The 22,517-nt window shown below is 41.5% G+C and overlaps 1 protein-coding gene across 1 annotated transcript in view; it reads left to right on the forward strand.

Moving 5' to 3' along the window:
• The window catches only part of LOC120027218 (collagen alpha-2(IX) chain-like), a 41,902-nt gene extending 21,045 nt beyond the window's left edge, over positions 1-20,857 (forward strand). The window contains exons 15-32 of the mRNA XM_038972112.1: positions 4,050-4,103; positions 4,193-4,246; positions 4,379-4,432; positions 5,005-5,058; positions 5,883-5,936; positions 7,108-7,152; positions 7,809-7,862; positions 11,287-11,340; positions 11,851-11,904; positions 12,059-12,130; positions 12,847-12,882; positions 13,060-13,104; positions 13,434-13,466; positions 13,900-14,046; positions 14,258-14,312; positions 14,419-14,607; positions 14,728-14,805; positions 20,193-20,857. Coding sequence (XP_038828040.1) covers positions 4,050-4,103; positions 4,193-4,246; positions 4,379-4,432; positions 5,005-5,058; positions 5,883-5,936; positions 7,108-7,152; positions 7,809-7,862; positions 11,287-11,340; positions 11,851-11,904; positions 12,059-12,130; positions 12,847-12,882; positions 13,060-13,104; positions 13,434-13,466; positions 13,900-14,046; positions 14,258-14,312; positions 14,419-14,607; positions 14,728-14,805; positions 20,193-20,398 — 1,338 coding nt within the window. The 3' untranslated portion in view covers positions 20,399-20,857. The remainder of the gene's footprint in view (positions 1-4,049; positions 4,104-4,192; positions 4,247-4,378; positions 4,433-5,004; positions 5,059-5,882; positions 5,937-7,107; positions 7,153-7,808; positions 7,863-11,286; positions 11,341-11,850; positions 11,905-12,058; positions 12,131-12,846; positions 12,883-13,059; positions 13,105-13,433; positions 13,467-13,899; positions 14,047-14,257; positions 14,313-14,418; positions 14,608-14,727; positions 14,806-20,192) is intronic.
• The last annotated feature ends 1,660 nt before the right edge of the window (positions 20,858-22,517 follow it).

Consider the following 22,517-nt stretch of genomic DNA (forward strand, 5'->3'; position numbering starts at 1 on the left):
GCACATTTGTTTTTAGTGTACATTGATTTAATAAAATCATATGTTTTCCCTCCAATACCACTTTCTATTAGTTTATAAAAAAGACCTTCGTGCCAAATTGAATCAAATGCTTTCTTGAAATCTACAAAACACGAGTAGATTTTGCCTTTGTTTTGGTTAACTTGTTTATCAATTAGAGTGTGGAGGGTGTAAATGTGGTCAGTTGTACGATAATTTTTTAGAAATCCAATCTGGCTTCTGCTCAGGACGCTGTGTTCGTCAAGGAAATGATGTAGTCTGCTATTTATAATACTGCAGAGAATTTTCCCCAAGTTGCTGTTAACGCAAATTCCTCTGTAATTATTTGGGTCAAATTTGTCTCCATTTTTATAGATTGGTGTGATCAATCCCTGATTCCAAATATCGGGGAAAATACCTGCAGTGAGGATAATGTTGAAGAGTTTGAGTATAGCCAATTTGAATTTGTGGTCTGTATATTTGATCATTTCATTTAAAATACCATCAGCACCACAGGCCTTTTTGGGTTGGAGAGTGCATAGTTTTTCCAATAATTCTTCTTCTGTAATTGGGGTATCCACAGGATTCTGATAGTCTTTGACTGCTGATTCAAGGATTTGTAATTTTTCTTGTATATCTTTTTGTTCTAGGCTCTTTGTTATATTGCTGTAGAGGTTTGCAAAGGGATTTCTTCACATCCCCATTTTGGATAGCCAATTCCTCATGATGAGGTTTGTTTAATTTATTCCAATTCTCCAATAAGTGGTTTGATTCTATGGATTCCTCAATTCCATCCAGCTGATTTCTAATGTGCTGTTCCTTTTTTGTTCTTAGGGTGTGTTTGTATTGCTTCAGTGTTTCCCCATATTGAAGGCGTATATTTTTGTTGTCTGGTTCTCTGTGTTTTTGATTAGATATATTTCTCAATGACTTTCATAGATTTTTGCAATCATTATCAAACCATTTTTCATTATCTGTTATTTCTGGTTTGCTCTTAGGCTTCTTTAAATTAGCCAAGGAGGCTAATTTGTCAAATATAAAGTTTATGTTCCAAACGGCCAAATTTACACCTTCATTGCTGAAGGAGAATGTTAAGGCTAAAAAGTTGTCCAGGAGAGATTGTATTTTTTGGCTACTAATTGCTTTTTGGTAGATGTCTGTACTGTTTGCACTCCATCTATAGGCCTGTTTAGTACCATGTAATTTATTAAGCTGTGATGCTTCATGGTTGGGTTCTGCTCTTCTCAGATACACTGTGATTTTAAAGTCCAGTTTATTGAGTGGCCCCCAAACCTCACTTCCGTAAAGAGCTATTGGTAGGATTACACTGTCAAATATTTTGGTCCAAATTCTAATTGGGATGTTGATTTTGAATAATTTCATTTTTATTGCATACAATGCTCTGCGGGCTTTTTCTTTGAGTGCATTCACTGCCATATTAAAGTTTCCCGATGCAGATATGGTCATACCAAGGTAGGTGTAATTTTTTGTGTGTTCAATTATGGTGTTGTTCAGGGTGAATTTATATTTGTGTTTCTGACATCTTTTTTTGTTGTTGGAAAATCATGATTTTAGTTTTTTTGAAATGTACTGCCAGGGCCCAATTATGGCAATATTGCTCTAGAATATTAATGTTATGTTGAAGACCTTCTTTGGTTGGTGATATAAGTACCAAGTCATTAGCATATAGCAGGTATTTCACCTCTGTGTCAAATAGTGTGAGTCCTGGGGCTGGAGAATGGTCCAACATGTCTGCTAATTCATTGATATAAATGTTGAAAAGATTTGGACTGAAACTGCAGCCTTGTCTCACACCTCAACATTGTGAAAATAATTCTGTTCTTTGGTTTTTGATTTTTATTGCACACTTGTTTTCTCTCTCTCTCTCTCTCTCTCTCTCTCTCTCTCTCTCTCTCTCTCTCTCTCTCTCTCTCTCTCTCTCTCTCTCTCTCTCTCTCTCTCTCTCTCATCTCTCTCATGTGCTATCTCTCTCTCATCTCTCTCATGTGCTATCTCTCTCTCTCTCTCTCTCTCTCTCTTTCATCTCTCTCATGTGCTCTCTCTCTCTCGCTCATCTCTCTCATGTGCTATCTCTCTCTCTCTCTCTCTCTCTCTCTCTCTCTCTCTCTCTCTCTCTCTCATCTCTCTCATGTGCTATCTCTCTCTCTTCTCTCTCATGTGCTCTCTCTCTCTCTCTCTCTCTCTCTCTCATGTGCTCTCTCTCTCTCTCCCTGTTTCTCTCTCTCTCTCTCTTGCTTTCTCTAATGAGAAAGGGTTGTCTGGGACCACGGTGCCTCCATCTGTAGTTAATGATCCAGGAAGGCCATCCATCTTAGCGTTAGCATGAGCTCTGTTAGTCAAGTTAGCGCCCAGGCTAGGTGCCAAGCAGAATGGCTGGCTGTTGGTGTGTAGCGCTAAGTGAAAATCATCCTTTTATCACAGTGGTTAGCATCTTTGCGCTCGTTAGCATGCCCCATAGACACTGAAGGAAATTATAATAAATCATAGAACAACAACTTCTGAAGATACACTTGCTAATGTACCGCAATCTCCTTCTGAAAGATAGACATAGACTACCTTCAGACACAGACTACCTTCAGAACACAGTCTACCTTCAGAACACAGTCTACCTTCAGAACACAGTCTACCTTCAGAACACAGTCTACCTTCAGACACAGTCTACCTTCAGACACAGTCTCCCTTCAGACACAGTCTACCTTCAGAACACAGCTTACCTTCAGACAGTCTACCTTCAGACACAGTCTACCTTCAGACACAGTCTACCTTCAGACACAGTCTACCTTCAGACACAGTCTACCTTCAGAACACAGCTTACCTTCAGACAGTCTACCTTCAGACACAGTCTACCTTCAGACACAGTCTACCTTCAGACACAGTCTACCTTCAGACACAGCTTACCTTCAGACACAGTCTACCTTCAGACACAGTCTACCTTCAGACACAGTCTACCTTCAGACACAGTCTACCTTCAGACACAGACTACCTTCAGAACACAGTCTACCTTCAGACACATACTACCATCAGACACAGTCTACCTTCAGACACAGTCTACCTTCAGACACAGTCTACCTTCAGACACAGTCTACCTTCAGACACAGTCTACCTTCAGACACAGACTACCTTCAGACACAGTCTACCTTCAGAACATAGACTACCTTCAGACACAGACTACCTTCAGACACAGTCTACCTTCAGACACAGTCTACCTTCAGACACAGTCTACCTTCAGACACAGTCTACCTTCAGACACAGTCTACCTTCAGACACAGTCTACCTTCAGACACAGACTACCTTCAGAACACAGTCTACCTTCAGACACATACTACCATCAGACACAGTCTACCTTCAGACACAGTCTACCTTCAGACACAGTCTACCTTCAGACACAGTCTACCTTCAGACACAGTCTACCTTCAGACACATACTACCATCAGACACAGTCTACCTTCAGACACAGTCTACCTTCAGACACAGTCTACCTTCAGACACAGTCTACCTTCAGACACATACTACCATCAGACACATACTACCATCAGACACAGTCTACCTTCAGACACAGTCTACCTTCAGACACAGTCTACCTTCAGAACATAGACTACCTTCAGACACAGTCTACCTTCAGACACATACTACCTTCAGACACAGTCTACTTTCAGACACAGCTTACCTTCAGACAGTCTACCTTCAGACACAGTCTACCTTCAGACACAGTCTACCTTCAGACACAGTCTACCTTCAGACACAGTCTACCTTCAGACACAGCTTACCTTCAGACAGTCTACCTTCAGACACAGTCTACCTTCAGACACAGCCTACCTTCAGACACAGTCTACCTTCAGACACAGTCTACCTTCAGACACAGCTTACCAAACCCTGTGGAACTATGTAGGCTGTATTGTAACTTCAGAGTTTCTTGTAAGAGTAGACACACACAAGTGACTAGCCATTTATTACCATTAATTGCCTTTCATCTACTTCCTGAAATGCTAATGAGCAGGAAGTGACTAATTCTCATTTCTTGTCTCTCGCAGGGCCCTCGTGGTTACAAGGGCATCAATGGACCAGTTGGCCAACCTGGACCCCCAGTAAGTCTCCAGGAGACTGATATTTGACATTGTGAGTTGATGGGTCTAATTGATCAATCTGATCAGAAGTGTTTGTCTCTCCTCTGTAGGGTGAGGAGGGACCTCAGGGACCACCTGGAGAGGCTGGGGAGAAAGGAGACTTAGTGAGTATTTTACCTAACAGCTATCCATCTTCTCATCAGTGTCTAACTTAATCACACGGATGATGATGATTATGATAGAAGTGTTGTTGATGATGATGATGATGTTGATGAAGATAATGATGTTTCTTACAGGGTGGTCGAGGTATCAAGGGCCCACAAGGAGCTGTTGGCAAGAAGGGAGAGAATGTGAGTGAACAAACTAACTTCACACTTGTATTTCACACTATGGTCTGTTATCTTCTATTACTACAATATAACACAGTCTACTGTTCACACTATGGTCTGGTATCTGCTATTACTACGATATAACACAGTCTACTGTTCACACTATGGTCTGGTATCTGCTATTACTACAATATAACACAGTCTACTGTTCACACTATGGTCTGGTATCTGCTATTACTACGATATAACACAGTCTACTGTTCACACTATGGTCTGGTATCTGCTATTACTACGATATAACACAGTCTACTGTTCACACTATGGTCTGGTATCTGCTATTACTACGATATAACACAGTCTACTGTTCACACTATGGTCTGGTATCTGCTATTACTACAATATAACACAGTCTACTGTTCACACTATGGTCTGGTATCTGCTATTACTACAATATAACACAGTCTACTGTTCACACTATGGTCTGGTATCTGATATTACTACAATATAACACACATATCTACTGTGTAGTAATACCAGTGTTGGAGATATGGTCAGCCATACAGTATCATGTTAACTCATGTCTGGTGTTTCAGGGTCTGCCTGGTATCGACGGAAAGGATGGCACTCCTGGCATCCCTGGAATCAAGGTAAGGCCTGGCGTATATTTCATCTATGCACCTGTCCCTGGATCCTACCTGGATTAATGGTGATGATGGTGTTGATGATAGTGAGGATGATGATGATGAGAATAATGCTGTTTATCATAGTGATGATAGTGATGATAGTGATGATGAAAGTGGTGTTGATGATAGTGAGGATGATGATGATGAGAATAATGCTGTTTATCATAGTGATGATAGTGATGATGATAGTGGTGTTGATGATAGTGAGGATGATGATGATGATGATAATGCTGTTTATCATAGTGATGATAGTGATGATGATAGTGGTGTTGATGATGATGATGATAATGATGTTGATTATGATGCTAATGATGTTGATGATGATGATAATGATGATGGTGGTGTTAATGATAATGATGATAGTGATGATGATGATGATGATGATGATGTTGATGATGATGATAATGATGACGGTGGTGTTAATGATACTGATAATGGTGATGATGATAGTGGTGATGATGATGATGATGATGCTGATAGTGGTGATGATGATGATGATGATGATGCTGTTGATGCTAGTGATGGTAATCATGATGATGATAATGATGATGGTGGTGTTAATGATAATGATGATAGTGATGATGATGATAGTGGTGATAGTGATGATGATGATGATGATGATGGTGGTGTTGATGATAGCTATGATGATAGTGATGATAATGATGATGGTGGTGTTAATGATAATGATGGTAGTGATGATGATGATAGAGGTGATAGTGATGATGATGATGGTGGTGTTGATGATAGTGATGATAATGATGAGTCTCTTCTTCTTCCTTTCTCTGCAGGGTGCCCCAGGGCATGCTGGGAAGCCTGGTGGTCCTGGTCACCAGGGAACAGCAGTTAGTAAAACATTTAGTATCAACTGTGTGTGTGTGTGTGTGTGTGTGTGTGTGTGTGTGTGTGTGTGTGTGTGTGTGTGTGTGTGTGTGTGTGTGTGCATTGCTGTGTGTTTGTGATAGAAAGAGAGAGAGACCACCATCTAATATCCACTATAATTATCCCATCATTATTTATGATTATGTGAGAGAGAGAGAGAGAGAGAGAGAGAGAGAGAGAGAGAGAGAGAGAGAGAGAGAGAGAGAGAGAGAGATTAACCTCAGTTAGTCCATGTAAGCAACCTCTAAACCCTCATTGTCACCCAGAACATGCAAAGGGTGAGTCTTCTCACCACCATAAATCACCCTCCACCTGCACAGAACCCCAAAAAACAGAAAGAACAACGTTTTGCTGTGAATTATGTGTGTGTGTGTGTGTCCAGTGTGTGTGTGTGTTTTCTGGGCAAGTGTCCAGCTTGACCCTTAGACTCAAGCCATTTTGGAATTTAAACAACCTTGAAATTGCTGCTTCTCTACACCAGTGGGCGAATCCTCATAACAAGTGTGTGTGTGTCTGTGTGGTGTCTGTGTGGTGTGTGTGTCTGTGTGGTGTGTGTGTGTGCATGTGTGTGTGTGTGAGAGAGAGAGAGAGAGAGAGAAAGGTAATGAGAGTGGGATTTCAATGATACACACTATCAAACTGTGACATTAACACAGCCACACTTTTAACACTGGCACTTTGTTTATCACTTACTCAGCCACACACACGCACACGAACACACACACACACACACACACACACACACACACACACACACACACACACACACACACACACACACACACACACACACACACACACACACACACACACACACACACACACACACACACACACACACACACACACACACACACACACACACACACACACACACACACACACACACACACACACACACAGCAGTGACTCTTACCTTTGTACCACATTGTCCATTGTCTCCAGGCAGACCAGGTGCTCCCTGTGAACGCAGATCAGTGAGATAACGAGGCTGTATACTCACAACACAGCTAGCTACATGTACATGAAAACCTTTAAGACAGTCACCTGTAAAGTAGAAACATAGAATAAGGGGTCACTTAGAAGTCCTTTATTTGACCTTTGACCTACTCTTTGGCCTTGTCTCACTCATAGGGTTTGCCTGGCAGCCCCGGAACCAAGGGTGGACCTGGAGGCAAGGTAAGGCTGTGACCGTCTCCCCCCTGTTTTTTTGTCCTACTGCTTCAGCACAATAATACAGAACAATACAAACTAAAACACAAACTAAGACAAAGGAAGCTACTCCCTCAACTGATAACGGCAGGTAGCCTAGCAGTTAGAGGGCGGCAGGTAGCCTAGTGGTTAGAGCGTTGGACTTGTAACCGAAAGGTTGCAAGATTGAATCCCTGAGCTGACAAGGTAAAAATCTGTCATTCTGCCCCTGAACAAGGCAGTTAACCCACTGTTCCTAGGCCGTCATTGAAAAAAAATGTTTGTTCTTAATTGACTTGCCTAGTCACTAGTTATGTGGGAAGGTAGTGTCCTACCTTGTCAACAGCCAGTGAAAGTGCAGGGTGCCAAATTCAAAACAACAGAAATCCCATAATTCAAATTCCTCAAACATACAAGTATTTTACACCATTTTTGAAGATACAGTTGTTGTAAATCCAGCCACAGTGTCCGATTTCAAAAAGTCCAAATCTACTAATTATATGCATATTCTATCTTTTATGGTTGAGTAGCAGGCAGTTTAATTTGGGCACGCTTTTCATCCAAAATTCCGAATGCTGCACCCTACCCTAGTGAAGGTAAATAAAGGTTAAAAAAATACAACTTCATGTTCTGTTTCCTTTCAGGGAGAGCCTGGTCCCAGAGGTCATGTTGGAATGTCTGGTGCCCCAGGACCTCAGGTAGGCCACCTGCCCATATGTAGTGTATGTTTGTTTTCCACACACCAGACTACAGATTGTTATTGTGACTGTTGTTAAACTTCTCTCTCTCTCTCAATTCAATTCAAGGGGCTTTATTGGCATGGGAAACATATGTTAACATTGTCAAAGCAACTGAAGTAGATAATAAACACAAGTGAAATAAACAATAAAAATGAACGGTAAACTTTAGACTCACAGAAGTTCCAAAAGAATAAAGACATTTCAAATGTCATATTATGTATATATACAGTGTTGTAACGATGTGTAAATGGTTAGAGTACAAAAGTGAAAATAATAAGCATAAATATGGGTTGTATTAACAATGGTTTTTGTTCTTCACTGGTTGCTCTTTTCTTGTGGCAACAGGTCAAAACTCTTGCTGCTGTGATGGCACACTGTGGTATTTCACCCAGTTGATATGGGAGTTTATCAAAATTGCGTTTGTTTTCAATTCAAAACAAATCAAAGTTTATTTGTCACGTGTGCCGAATACAACAGGTGTAGTAGACCTTAGAGTGAAATGCTTACTTACAGGCTCTAACCAATAGTGCAAAAAAGTATTAGGTGAACAATAGGTAAGTAAAGAAATAAAACAACAGTAAAAAGACAGGCTAAATACAGTAGCGAGGCTATAAATGTAGCGAGGCTACATACAGACACCGGTTAGTCAGGCTGATTGAGGTAGTATGTGTACATGTTGATATGGTTAAAGTGACTATGCATATATGATGAACAGAGAGTAGCAGTAACGTAAAAAGAGGGGTTGGCGGGTTGTGGGACACAATGCAGATAGCCTGGTTAGCCAATGTGCGGGAGCATTGGTTGGTCGGCCCAATTGAGGTAGTATGTACATGAATGTATAGTTAAAGTGTCTATGCATATATGATAAACAGAGAGTAGCAGCAGCGTAAAAAGAGGGGTTGGGGGGGGCCACAACGCAAATTGTCCGGGTAGCCATTTAATTACCTGTTCAGGAGTCTTATGGCTTGGGGGTAAAAACTGTTGAGAAGCCTTTTTGTCCTAGACTTGGCACTCCAGTACTGCTTGCCATGCGGTAGAAGAGAGAACAGTCTATGACTGGGGTGGCTGGGGTCTTTGACAATTTTTAGCGCTTTCCTCTGACACCACCTGGTGTAGAGGTCCTGGATGGCAGGCAGCTTAGTCCCAGTGATGTACTGGGCCGTACGCACTACCCTCTATAGTGCCTTGCGGTCAGAGGCCGAGCAATTGCCGTACCAGGCAGTGATGCAACCAGTCAGGATGCTCTCGATGTTGCAGCTGTAGAACGTTTTGAGAATCTTTTTAGTTTCCTGAGGGGGAATAGGTTTTGTCGTGCCTTCTTCACAACTGTCTTGGTGTGTTTGGACCGTTCTAGTTTGTTGTTGATGTAGACACCAAGGAACTTGAAGCTCTCAACCTGCTCCATCGCAGCCCCGTCGATGAGAATGGGGGCATACTCGGTCCTCCTTTTCCTGTAGTCCACAATCATCTCCTCTGTCTTGGTTACGTTGAGGGATAGGTTGTTATTCTGGCACCACCCGGCCAGGTCTCTGACCTCCTCCCTATAGGCTGTCTCGTCGTAGTCGGTGATCACTGTTGTGTCGTCTGCAAACTTAATGATGGTGTTGGAGTCATGCCTGGCCATGCAGTCGTTGGTGAACAGGGAGTACAAGAGGGGACTGAGCACGCACCCCTGGGGAGCTCCAGTGTTGAGGATCAGCATGGCAGATGTGTTGCTTTGTGGATCTGTGTAATCTGAGGGAAATATGTGTCTCTAATATGGTCATATATTTGGCAGGTTAGGAAGTCCAGCTCATTTTCCACTGCATTTTGTGGGCAGTGTGCACATAGCCTGTCTTCTCTTGAGAGCCAGGTCTGCCCCCCGCGGCCTTTCTCAATAGCAAGGCTATGCTCACTGAGTCTGTACATAGTCAAAGCTTTCCTTAACTTTGGGTCAGTCACTGTGGTCAGGTATTCTGCCACTGTGTTCTCTCTGTTTAGGGTAAAATAGCATTCTAATTTGATCTGTTTTTGGGGGGGGAATTCTTTCCAATGTGTCAAGTAATTATCTCTTTGTTTTCTCATGATTTGGTTGGGTCTAATTGTGTTGTTGTCCTGGGGCTCTGTGGGGTGTGTTTGTGAACAGAGCCCCAGGACCAGCTTGCTTAAGGGACTGTTCTCCAGATTCATCTCTCTGTAGGTGATGGCTTTGTTATGGAAGGTTTGGGAATCGCTTCCTTTTAGGTGGGTATAGATTTTACAGCTCTTTTCTGGATTTTGATAATTAGTGGGTATCGGCCTAATTCTGCTCTGCATGCATTATTTGGTGTTTTACGTTGTACACGGAGGATGTGCTTGCAGAATCTGCATGCAGACTCTCAATTTGGTGTTTGTCCATTTTGTGAATTCTTGGTTGTTGAGCAGACCCCAGACCTCACAACCATAAAGGGCAATGGGTTCTATAACTAATTCAAGTATTTTTAGCCAGATCCTAATTGGTATGTCGAATTTTATGTTCCTTTTGATGGCATAGAAGGCCCTTCAATCTTTGTTTCTCAGATCGTTCACAGCTTTGTGAAAGTTACCCGTGGCGCTGATGTTTAGCCCAAGGTATGTATAGTTTTTTGTGTGCTCTAGGGCAATAGTGTCTAGATGGAATTTGTATTTGTGGTCCTGGCGACTGGACCTTTTTTGTAACACCATTATTTTGGTCTTACTGAGATTTACTGTCAGGGCCCAGGTCTGTCAGGGCCCAGGTCTGTCAGGGCCCAGGTCTGGCAGAATCTGTGCAGAATATCTAGGTGCTGCTGTAGGCTCTCCTTGGTTGGTGACAGAAGCACCAGATCATCAGCTAACTGTAGACATTTGACTTCAGATTCTTGTAGGGTGAGGCCGGGTACTGCAGACTGTTCTAGTTCGCCAATTCGTTGATATATGTGTTGAAGAGTGTGGGGCTAAAGCTGCATCCCTGTCTCACCCCACGGCCCTGTCTCACCCCACGGCCCTGTGGGAAGAAATGTGTGTTTTTTTTGCCAATTTAAACCGCAGACTTTTTTGTGTACATGGATTTTATAATGTTGTTTGTTTTTCCCCCAACACCACTTTCCATCAATTTGTATAGCAGACCCACATGCCAAATTGAGTCAAAGGCTTTTTTGAAGTCAACAAAGCATGAGAAGACTTTGTTTTGTTTTGTTTGTTTGTCAATTAGGGTGTGCAGGGTAAATATGTGATCTGTCATACGATAATTTGGTAAAAAGCCAATTTGACATTTGCTCAGTACATTGTTTTCACTGAGGAAATGTACAAGTCTGCTGTTAATGATAATGCAGAGGATTTTCCCAAGGTTTCTGTTGACACATCCCACGGTTGTTATTGGGGTCTCTCTCTCTTTCTCTCTCAGGGTGAGCCTGGTCTTCCTGGTGAAGCTGGTATGGAGGGCGTTCCTGGACCTAAGGTATCTTCTCCCATCACTATAACAAGTCCCCATAGCTATAACAAGTCATCATCACTATAACAAGTGCTATGGAGTTTTTGAATCCATCAAAAACACTACATTTCTAAATAAAAGGTCATTCAGAGTTTCACATCCTCTCATTCTCACCCACCCCCTCTGTCTCTCTCTCTCTCCCCCTCTCTCCCCCCACTCTCTCTCTCTCCCCCTCTCTATCTCTCTATCTCTCCCCCTCTCTCTCCCCCTCTCTCTCTCTCTCTCTCTCTCTCTCTCTCTCTCTCTCTCTCTCTCTCTCTCTCTCTCTCTCTCTCTCTCTCTCTCTCTCTCTCTCTCTCTCTCTCTCTCTCTCTCTCTCTCTCTCTCTCTCTCTCTCTCTCTCTCTCTCTCTCTCTCTCTCTCTCTCTCTCTCTCTCTCTCTCTCTCTCTCTCTCTCTCTCTCTCTCTCTCTCTCTCTCTCTCTCTCTCTCTCTCTCTCTCTCTCTCTCTCTGTCTCTCTCGTTCTCTCTCCCTCAGGGTGACAGAGGCCAGAGGGGAGCTGTAGGGCCACAGGGTATTGTTGGCAAGGCTGTAAGTCACTTCTGCACATCTCAGCAGAAACATGTACTTTTGGCTAAATCTGTGGTTCTCTAACTTCGGTTCCTGACAGGAGATCACTTTTAAAATAGCAAGTAAACACACATCTAGCCAGGACAATAATCTAAGTGTTGTTGTGTGTCTGCAGGGCAACAAGGGTATGAGAGGGCCTATGGGCGTCCCAGGGGCTCAAGGCATCTCAGGAACCAAGGGAGACAAGGTGTGTGTGTGCGCGTGTGTGTGTCTGTGTGAAAAATACCCTTAATCTTTGTGTGTACCTGTGAGTAAAATATATGTGTGTGCTCTTGCATCTGTGAGTTTACGGATGTGTCTGTATCGAGACATATTGTTTGTGTGTGTCCGTGCGAGTGCATGTGTGTGTCTGTGCCAGTGCATGTGTGTGTCCGTGCCAGTGCATGTGTGTGTCCGTGCCAGTGCATGTGTGTGTCCGTGCGAGTGCATGTGTGTGTCCGTGCGAGTGCATGTGTGTGTCCGTGCGAGTGCATGTGTGTGTCCGTGCGAGTGCATGTGTGTGTCCGTGCGAGTGCATGTGTGTGTCCGTGCGAGTGCATGTGTGTGTCCGTGCGAGTGCATGTGTGTGTTCGTTTTAATGTTGAACGTCGAAGCCACAAGGAGGATGCATTCCTGTCGATATCATACACATGTGATCATGCAGTTACCCAAATGGCCTGTTGGTGGCAGTGCTGACTCACAAATCCTCCAGCCTCATAAAGATGCTGCCGTTGTCCCACACAGAGCCGTAGCAATATAAATGATAGTACTAGTCGTCATCTCCCATGTCTTTAGATGAAACTACATCTTTCTTACTGTGTCTCCTGCAGTCCTTAGCTGGATCAATAGATTGGCCTTGCTCTTTATTATAATGTATTATGTATTTGACTGTATTTACTGTGTGACTCATTTTTCTTTACACAGGGATTCCAAGGAAAAGTTGGGGCGAAGGGAGACTTTGTGAGTAGCAGTAAGCCTGTGATTTAAACCAATGCCATAGCCGCATAATGAAGTATCCAAAATTACTCCTGTATGATGCAATTGGAATAGGCTTTGTAATAGCAATTTGTAATAATACAAATCTTTGTAATAGCCGATGATCAATAGATTTTTTTTTCTCACTCTCTCGTCTTTCAGGGTGATCCTGGTGTAGAAGGCTTGGCTGGGGAGAAAGGAGAGAAGGTGAGTGGCTTTATCAGGATGGGACGGGGGAGAAAAGGCATCATAAAGGGGGATGCCACATTCTGGAAGAGGAAGGGTTGAGTCTAAGGGGAAACTTCTACCTTCCTAACTGTATTACACAGTTAGGATTTCAGACTGACCTTTCTGTCTGTCTGTCTGTCTGTCTGTCTGTCTGTCTGTCTGTCTGTCTGTCTGTCTGTCTGTCTGTCTGTCTGTCTGTCTGTCTGTCTGTCTGTCTGTCTGTCTGTCTGTCTGTCTGTCTGTCTGTCTGTCTGTCTGTCTGTCTGTCTGTCTGTCTGTCTGTCTGTCTGTCTGTCTGTCTCCGGCAGGGTTTGGGTGGTGAGCCTGGACCCAAAGGACAGGTAAGAACATCACTGGGGTTACTCCCAATCGCACTTCATTCATAGTAGATGGAAGCTAGTCGAAGCTAGTTGAAGCTAGTCAAAGCTAGTCGAAGATAGTCAAAACGAATCGAAGCTGGTTGAAGCTAGTCAAAGCTAATATAAGCAACTTGAAACTAGCTGAATCTATTCAAAGCTAGTGGAAGCCTGTTGAAGATAGTCAAATCTAGTAAATGCTAGTTGAAGCTAGTTAAAGCTAGTTGAGGCTAGTCGAAGCTAGTTGATGCTATTTGAAGCTAGTCAATGCTAGTAGAAGATAGTTGAAGCTAGTCTAAGCTATTTGAAACTAGTAGAATTTAGTTGAACCTACTCTAAGGTAGTTGAAGCTAGTTAATGCTAATCTATCAAACAGTGGTGTCACTTTGGGTCTCATCTGCCACTCTTTCCTCCACAGCAAGGAGTGAGGGGAGAGACAGGGTTCAATGGCCCCACAGGAGACTCAGGCAAACCAGGAGACCAGGGACCAGGAGGACTGCCTGGGCCTCGCGGCCTCAATGGGGAGAGAGGAGTACCAGGCATGCCAGGCATTGTGGGGGCAGCAGTGAGTCCTAAACAGCTTTGACATAACAACACAGATTAGTGAGATAGTCGTATAATTACCCTCAATAGAGAATGCTAGTGACTAACTGACTGATTGCTTGATGACTGGTTGGTTTTTTCTTTCCTCTCCTCTACATTCCTTTCCTCCATCTTACATCTACTATCCTACCATCCATCTTTCCCTCTCTCTCCCTCTCCTTGCTCCTCTACAGGGACGGGATGCATCAGACCAGCACATCATTGAGGTGGTTCTGAAGATGCTGCAAGGTAAGAGGTCACAACATTATAAATCTACTGAGTCTACTGTATCCAGGTAAAACATTGACTGTATACGTACTATAGCTAATATACATCCTCTATCCTCCTCATCCAGAGCGTCTGGCGGCTGTAGCGGTGAGCGCTAAGCGTGTCGTACTGGGTGGAGCCGGTGTCATGGGTCCCCCTGGTCCTCCTGGACCCCCAGGAGCTCCCGGTGCTCAGGGCCCACACGGCCTCACCGGCGCCCGCGGCATCCCTGGCATGTTTGGAGCCTCCGGACAGATCGGCAACACCGGACTGAAAGGTAGAAACTGAACTGACTTTCCAGATAAAAAGTGACACTGATCACTCAAAGAGTAATACAACAGATTAATACCACTGGCCCCTCTCCATCCCTCCATCCCTCCATCTTTGTCTCTTTCAGGAAAGAGAGGAGCGAAGGGAGACAGAGGATATCCTGGTAAACCACATGCTGGCCAGCCAGGACCCCCGGGGATACCAGGTGAGACCCCAGGAGCACCACACACACACACACACACACACACACACACACACACACACACACACACACACACACACACACACACACACACACACACGCACACGCACACGCACACGCACACGCACACACACAATACACACACTCAGCCGTGACCGTCCTGTACACACCTATCCAGTTGCTGTAAAGGTGTGCAGGTGGAGGTGCATGAGCGTACCGATAAGACGCATGGGGTGTGAGTAGCTCTATTTCGTACCGACAAAACTGTGGTTATACAGTATGTAGAGACTGTGGTTATACAGTATGTAGAAACTGTGGTTATACAGTATGTAGAAGCTGTGTTTATACAGTATGTACAGAATGGTTATACAGTATGCAGAAGCTGTGGTCATACAGTATGTAGAAACTGTGGTTATACAGTATGTAGAGACTGGTTAAACAGTATGTAGAAACTGTGGTTATACAGTATGTAGAATCCAGAGAACAAAGCTTAAATTAAGCCTCTTAAAATTGCTTAATCAATATATCCCCAGCAACTGTAAGAGAGTGAGCAGTCAGTTATGTACGACAGCGAACCAATCAGTTGGTAAAGCGGCTCGGCTGCACAAATCCAACAAGCCATGGCTTCCCCCAGAGGAAAAGATCAGGAGCAACTTGGAGACGCAAACAAGAGTAATTAACACCGAAAGGATTTCCAGGAAAACAAAGCTAAAATACTCTCAAGGCTCACCAAAACAAACAAACTGCTACAATCTGTTTTTTAAAAAGTAGATTCGCTCGAAAGAAAGTAGAGGCTATTGTGTCAGACATGCATATACAAGGTGTGCGCATGAACGAACAAGACAACAACATTTGCCATTTGAAAACTAGAAGTTGAATTGGACCAGCAAGAAAACAGAATGAGATGGAACAACATGAGAATATTGAATACAGGAACAGGTATGGAAGAAAATGCAAAGGATGGAATGAATCAGTGCCAACGAAGCCCTAAACAAGCTGCAAGAAACCTTTCCAGTTGGAGGAGGAGACCCCAATGCACTGAGGACAAAGCATGACAAATATATAATCGCAGTGATGCCTAAGACCAGCTTATCGTAAATTGAGACAATATTCTTTCCCTCTCCCCCCAATGCAATCTATACTCTACTTTCCCCAAGTAACTGTTCTTCTCTGTGAAGTAACGATAGAAGTAGCCAATGCCAATTGGCTACATGGAAACTGAAAGACAGTACAAAGGGGGAAATATAGCATGTACTGTATGTCAATCACTGTTTTATGGATGTGTGGGTGTGGAAAAAATACCCAATTGTCATACTTGAGTAAAAGTAAAGATACCTTAACAGAAAATGACTCAAGTAAAAGTGAAAGTCACCCAGTAAAATACTACTTGAGTAAAAGTCTAAAAGTATTTGGTTTTAAATATACTTAAGTATCACAAGTAAATGTAATTGCTAAAATATACTTAAGTATCAATTGTAAAAGTAAAAGTATAAATAATTTCAAATTCCTTATATTAAGCAAACCAGATGGCACCAGTTTTGTGTTTTATTCATTTACGGATAGCCAGGGGCACATTCCAACACTCAGCCATAATTTTAAAACAAATAATTTGTGTTTAGTAAGTCCGCCAGATCAGAGTCAGTAAAATGCTCTAAAATGAATAACAGTTCCGGCGATGCTCTCCATCCAACCTGACAGACCTTGAGAGGATCTGCAGAGAACAATGGGAGAAACTCCCCAAATACAGGTGTGCCAAGCTTGTAGCATCATACCCAAGAAGCTTCAAGGCTGTAATCGCTGCCAAAGGTGCTTCAACAAAGTACTGAGTAAAGGGTTAGAATACTTATGTAAATGTTATATTTCAGATTTTGTTTCATGTTTTTTTGCAAAATTTCCTGAAAACCTGTTTTTTCTTTGTCATTATGGGGTATTGTGTGTAGATTAACGAGGGGGAAATGATTTAATCCATTTTAGAATAAGGCTGTAACGTAACAAAATGTGAAAAAAGTCAAGAGGTCTGAATTCTTTCTGAATGCACTGTATCAAACCCAGACAGGAACTATTATTTTAGCAGGTGACCTGAATCAAGCATTCAGCCAATTAGACAGGCATAGCAATTAAAAACAAATGGAAATTCAAGGAACCTCCAAAGAGGCTGAATATTTTCATTACTACAAATATTTTACAGGCACCTGGAGATTATTATCCCCAACTACAAAAGACTATTCTTTTCTTCCTCAACGTTTGAAAAGCTCTTCAAGTTTTTTATTCCAAAAATGCTCACAACAATATACTGGGTTCTAAAATCCATGATACAGTGATATCGGATCATTCTCCTGTATCATGCTTAATTACACCAACAGAAAATGCACTTATAGTGAGAGAATAATTATGGTCAATGAACAGAGCGCATCTTTAAGTCCCGAAATGTATTAAATACGTTAAAAAAAAACTTTACCATAACAAATGTAGACATACAGCACAGAGAAAAGCCGTCCCCCGACATCATTTGGAATGCTTTTAAGGAGTACTTTAGGGGAACGATAATCTCATACTCTGCAGAAATTCAATCTGAGTTAGAAAAGAAAATCTAAGAAAAATGAATTACTATCTTAGAAAAAGCCAATAAAAAAAATCTTTACTAGGTAAAAAAGAAAATGACATTTCTGAACTTAAGCAGGAATATAATATTTTACTTTTGAAGAGCCAACAACTACAGGTTAAACTCAAATAAAGCATACTATTGCATAAAGCATGAATTGAAATCACACAAAAATATATATTAGACACTGTTAAACCATTCGGGCGGAGAAATGCACCAGGGAAGAACAGCTTTCACATAGAATTGTATTTTATATTCTGGGACAAAGTGGTGCCCCAATTTATTCCAATGACACCAAACGTCACTCAATGCTATGCTTCCGAGTTCCATCTATCAAACTTTTATTTCAGTCATATTAAACCAGGAAAATCTGGAGAGTCCCCTGCAGATTACAGACCCATACATTTTATAAAGTGAGACAATAAAATAATAACAAAACTCAAAAGCATCAAAATGGCAAAAATCTTACCAGACTTGATACATATTAATCAAACAGGGTTTATTAAAAATAGACACAAACAAACACAATAACATGTTTCAGAATAATACAAAACACACAAAAAAGATGTTGATTTGTCAATAATGGCTGTTGATGATGAAAAGGCTGTTGACCGTCTTGAGCGGCCCTTTCTATGTAGACCTTTGGAAGCATTAAACTTTCCAGCTAAAATAATACATTTAATACAAATATTATATAAAAGTCATTAAGCTAAAATATGCACAAATAATACATTACCTGATGAAATTGCTTTAAAAAGGGGCACAGGACAGGGATGTCCTATCTCCCCCTCCTGTTTTCACTGGCAATTGAACTACTGTCAGAAAGAATTAGACAGCACACAAACGTAACAGGTATTGATAAACATTAATATAAATTAAACTGATTTGACGATGATCTCCTGATATACTGTACCTGACTAATATTGAAACTCAATGCTGCCCTTGTTAAAAACATTTTGGGTATAGTCTAAAGTCCGAGGATATAAAATGAAAGTGGAAAAAACTGAAATAATGGCAAAAATAAATATAATAACTCATGATCTACAGCAATCCTTTAAGTGGACCAAAAAAATATAAAATACTTAATAAGTGACAAAAAACAACAAATATATAAAGATAACTTTATCCCATTACTCAACAAAATTAATGCACATCTAATTAATATGAACATTCTCCCATTAATCTTATGGGTAGAATAGTTTTTATATTCAATTTCGGTAATATCAATTACCCCATTAAAGACATTCTTTAAAAAAGTATTCTCGGACATAACATAACAGACTTCATATGGGAAAATAAAACTCGTAGAATAAATAGGAAAGTTTTAACCTTCCAGACATGGAATTGTATCAACTCGCCACCCAAGGCTTTTACTTGTGACATATAGTTAAATGCACTAAACTGGAACAATGGGTACATAATGAAGATGTGCATGCTCATCCCTAGAATCTTTTCACGTGTTTGTTTTCAAAGGATGGAGCTAAGAACATTAACAACTTCATAGTAAAGAACATTATAATAACATTAAAGAAAATTAAATGAATTCTACAATAACCAAAATATCTACCTAAAAACACACCCCTATGGAACAATCCTTCGATAGCTTCACCGATAAATTGGCCAACATGGAAAACCAAAGGCATAGAAACTGTAAATGACAAAAATACAATTATTTCAATGACAGAATGAAAAACTGTTTTGTACTGATTAATGTAGACATTTTCAAATACTATATTGGGCTCCCAAGTGGCGCATTGGTCTAAGGCACTGCATGTCAGTGCTAGAGGCATCACTACAGACCTTGGTTCAATCCTGGGCTGTAGCACAACCGGCGGTGATCAGTAGTCCCATAGGGTCGCGCACAGTTGTCCGGGTTAGGCCGTCATTGTAAAATAAGAATTTGTTCTTAACTGACTTGTCTATTTAAATGAATGTTAGATTTAAAAAAAATACAACTTAAAAGTTTTATATGACAAAATATCGACCTGAACACTTTTGGACATCAGAGAAATGTTGAGGTAATCCTGTTTGAGTCAGAAACAGATGCTCATATGATAGGTAAGATATACAACACCTTGCAGAGAGTCTATCACAGTGACAATCTGTTAGAAAAAAATATAAACTATTGGAACCAAGGCTTAAAAATAATGGATATTGGCACAAGATGGAGGCAGTGTTGGAACATAATGAACACAATTACAGTTAACAAAACTGTACTCTTAATCCAGTATAAACAAATCTAAATGTATAGAATTTATTATACAAAAAACAAAAATTAACAAATTCTACACTACAACTGCAGAGTCGTGTCTTTAGTGTAAAACTAACAATGAGTCAATAATTCATGCCTTCTGGGAGTGCTATAAAGTCCAAAAGTTCTGGGCAGAGTTAAAAAGCTGCGCTGGCAGTCTGAAGTTTTACAATGTACATTTACTTTTAATACAACTATCTGCATATTTCATGACATGGCATGCTTTATTATTTAAATATTGAAAAGACATCTGGCTACAGACAGAAACATTTGAGGTAATATGGGGCAGAGTCTAACAAGCATTAGAAACAGCAATGGGTGTTGATACGGTGGGAACATGTGGGTCTGAGCAAATGTGATATCATTATGTTTGTGGAAATGTATGTATGTAATTGTTAAATTGTCTATTGTTTTTGTCTATGTATGTTTTAGTTTATTGTACAAAATAATAAAAAAAAATATAACAATAAAAAGTGTATCAACTTACCTCAGGAAGTCATGGTGTCAAAGTAAAACTTTAAAACCCTTCCTCCTCAGGTCCCCCTGGTATTGACGGAGTGGCTCGAAATGGTAAGCCTGGTGAGCGAGGCCCCCAGGGCTCGGCAGGAGAGGCTGGTCGTCCTGGTAAGGCGGGCCCCACTGGTCTTCCAGGGTTCTGTGAGGCTGCAGCCTGCCTAGCTGCCTCGGCCTACACCTCCCCCAGACTACAGGACTCCGCCAGGGTCAAGGGCCCAGGAGTCTAACCTGAGACCTCTCCATCAAGAGCCCCACAACACCAGGGAGAAAGAGAGAGACAGAAGAGAGAGAAGAAGGGATAGAGAGAGAGAACTCTTCTTTATTGGATACCAACGAGAGCGAGGAGTGGGGGCAATACAATCATGACTGACATTGCCCCTCTGACCTCTAAACTGACGACTTTCAGTTTAACTGTTTGGAGACTGTTTGCAACATACACCATGCCCATCTACTTTAAATCACCCTGAGGACAGCCACTCACAGCCAATAACACCCCTCTGAATTTCCAGTCTCTGGTTCGGGATTGGCTGATGTCAATGTCAGTCACGTCCAACTGCCTCACCCCCAACCACAGAGGGAAAGAGAATGATGCCGCGTTCAAAACAACTGGGTGCTCAGAACTCTGAAATCTCTGACTTCCGACTTCAGTGCGTTCAAGACATCTGGGAACTCAGAAAAAAAAACGAGCTCCGACTGGAAAAAATTGTTTTGAACGGTCATCCAACTCGGAATTCCAACTCGGAATTCTCAGGCCTCTTTCTAGAGCTTCAACTTTCCAACCTGAAGATCACTGACGTCATGATTTTTTTTCGGGTTCCCAGTTGTCTTGAACGCATCATGGGAGAAACGTAGTGACATCAGAATCATATCCAGTGACGTCATTGATAATGTCATCGGTAGTAGCCGTAGCCCCTGGACTGGGAGGACTAGAGATAGACTTTGTGTCTAATGATTGGTGCTTTTTTATTTTATATATCGTGGTCACTTTAAATGCTATTGTTTAATACCTGAAATTTGAATTTTTAAATATGTTTTGAAGCAGAAAAGGCAAGCATATGACCCACTCCACCCACCACCAAACAACAAGTGGCTTACAAGTGTACACAAAAGTACCAATAAAAGATTAGGAACAAAATCCACACTCCATACTGTAAGATGTATTGCTAAACTCCTCGCCTGTATGCTTGAGTGAAATAATGAAACCCCTTTTTTATCTCACATGTACATTGCCGCCCCTTTCTACCTTTGCCTCATTTTAGAAAACATTTTTTCTTTAGCCTTGATCTCTTCCTCTAGTTGACTGGCAACAGCACATCCTGATGGGCACTCCCATCTATTTCCCATAATTCAGTGCTGTACAACCTTGTAAATGTTTGTTGATTTTACGTAGAGAAAAAAGAGGATGGGTTAGAATATGATCCAACCAAAACAACCCCTGTATTAATGAACCTAATCAGCAATAAAGTTCAAAAGTTGAAATGACTGCTTTTCCAAACAGATCAGATACAGTAATCAATCTTTCTATGTCACTGTCAACTACAGGGTCAATCAATGTCAACATTCTAACAACTAGGACATATTATTTTCATTAACACAAACTATCTATTTATTGTTCTTTATATGATTCATCTGTAAAGACATTTAATTTCTTTTTTCCCTGGTTGTTCAGGTCAACCAATTCCAAAACAATAAAAAAGAAAGTTTTGTAAAACCTGAATGTTCTTCCCTACCATGTGGGGACCGTTGGATCTCTGAATAGAAACAATTATTGTACTAAAATGACATGGTCATTATTCCAGTGGGTTTAGAGACGGTTTAACGGGAAGAGTCTAGACTTTCTCTGTCTTCTTGCCACACTCCAGTCCAGTCAGTGCTAGTAAGTTGGTTGCCAACTGTTTTCCAAGAAAATGCAAAAAGTTAAGTGTTGAGGTGCATGTAGTCTGCCTAGACTAGAAAATAATGACATACCCCACATTATCCCAGTGGTAGGTATTCTGTTATAAGGCCTATAACATGTAAAGTGTGGGCCAACACAGCCCAATTCCAGTCCCGTGGCGTTCTCTAGTTGGACTGCTATATCCTTTGCTGTTTATACAACTGTGAGTAATACCAGCTCACGCTCTCAAAGCTGCGGAAGTCAAGCTTTTGTGAAAGCCTTCCACTTGAAAGATATTCTACTTGGACTCATTCACATAATAGTCTCTTGCAGGTGGCTTGGAGTTTATACAATAACAGCTCTAGCAATCGGCTTACTTGAAAAGCAGAATCATTAAAATAAAGTGCTAGTTAAAGTTTTATCCTTAGTATGCTTTCAATCAGAGAACCAAGGAAAGGCCTTCCAAGGAA

The sequence above is a fragment of the Salvelinus namaycush genome, chromosome 32, assembly GCF_016432855.1.
Source record: "Salvelinus namaycush isolate Seneca chromosome 32, SaNama_1.0, whole genome shotgun sequence".
In the NCBI taxonomy this organism is placed as follows: Eukaryota; Metazoa; Chordata; class Actinopteri; order Salmoniformes; family Salmonidae; genus Salvelinus; species Salvelinus namaycush.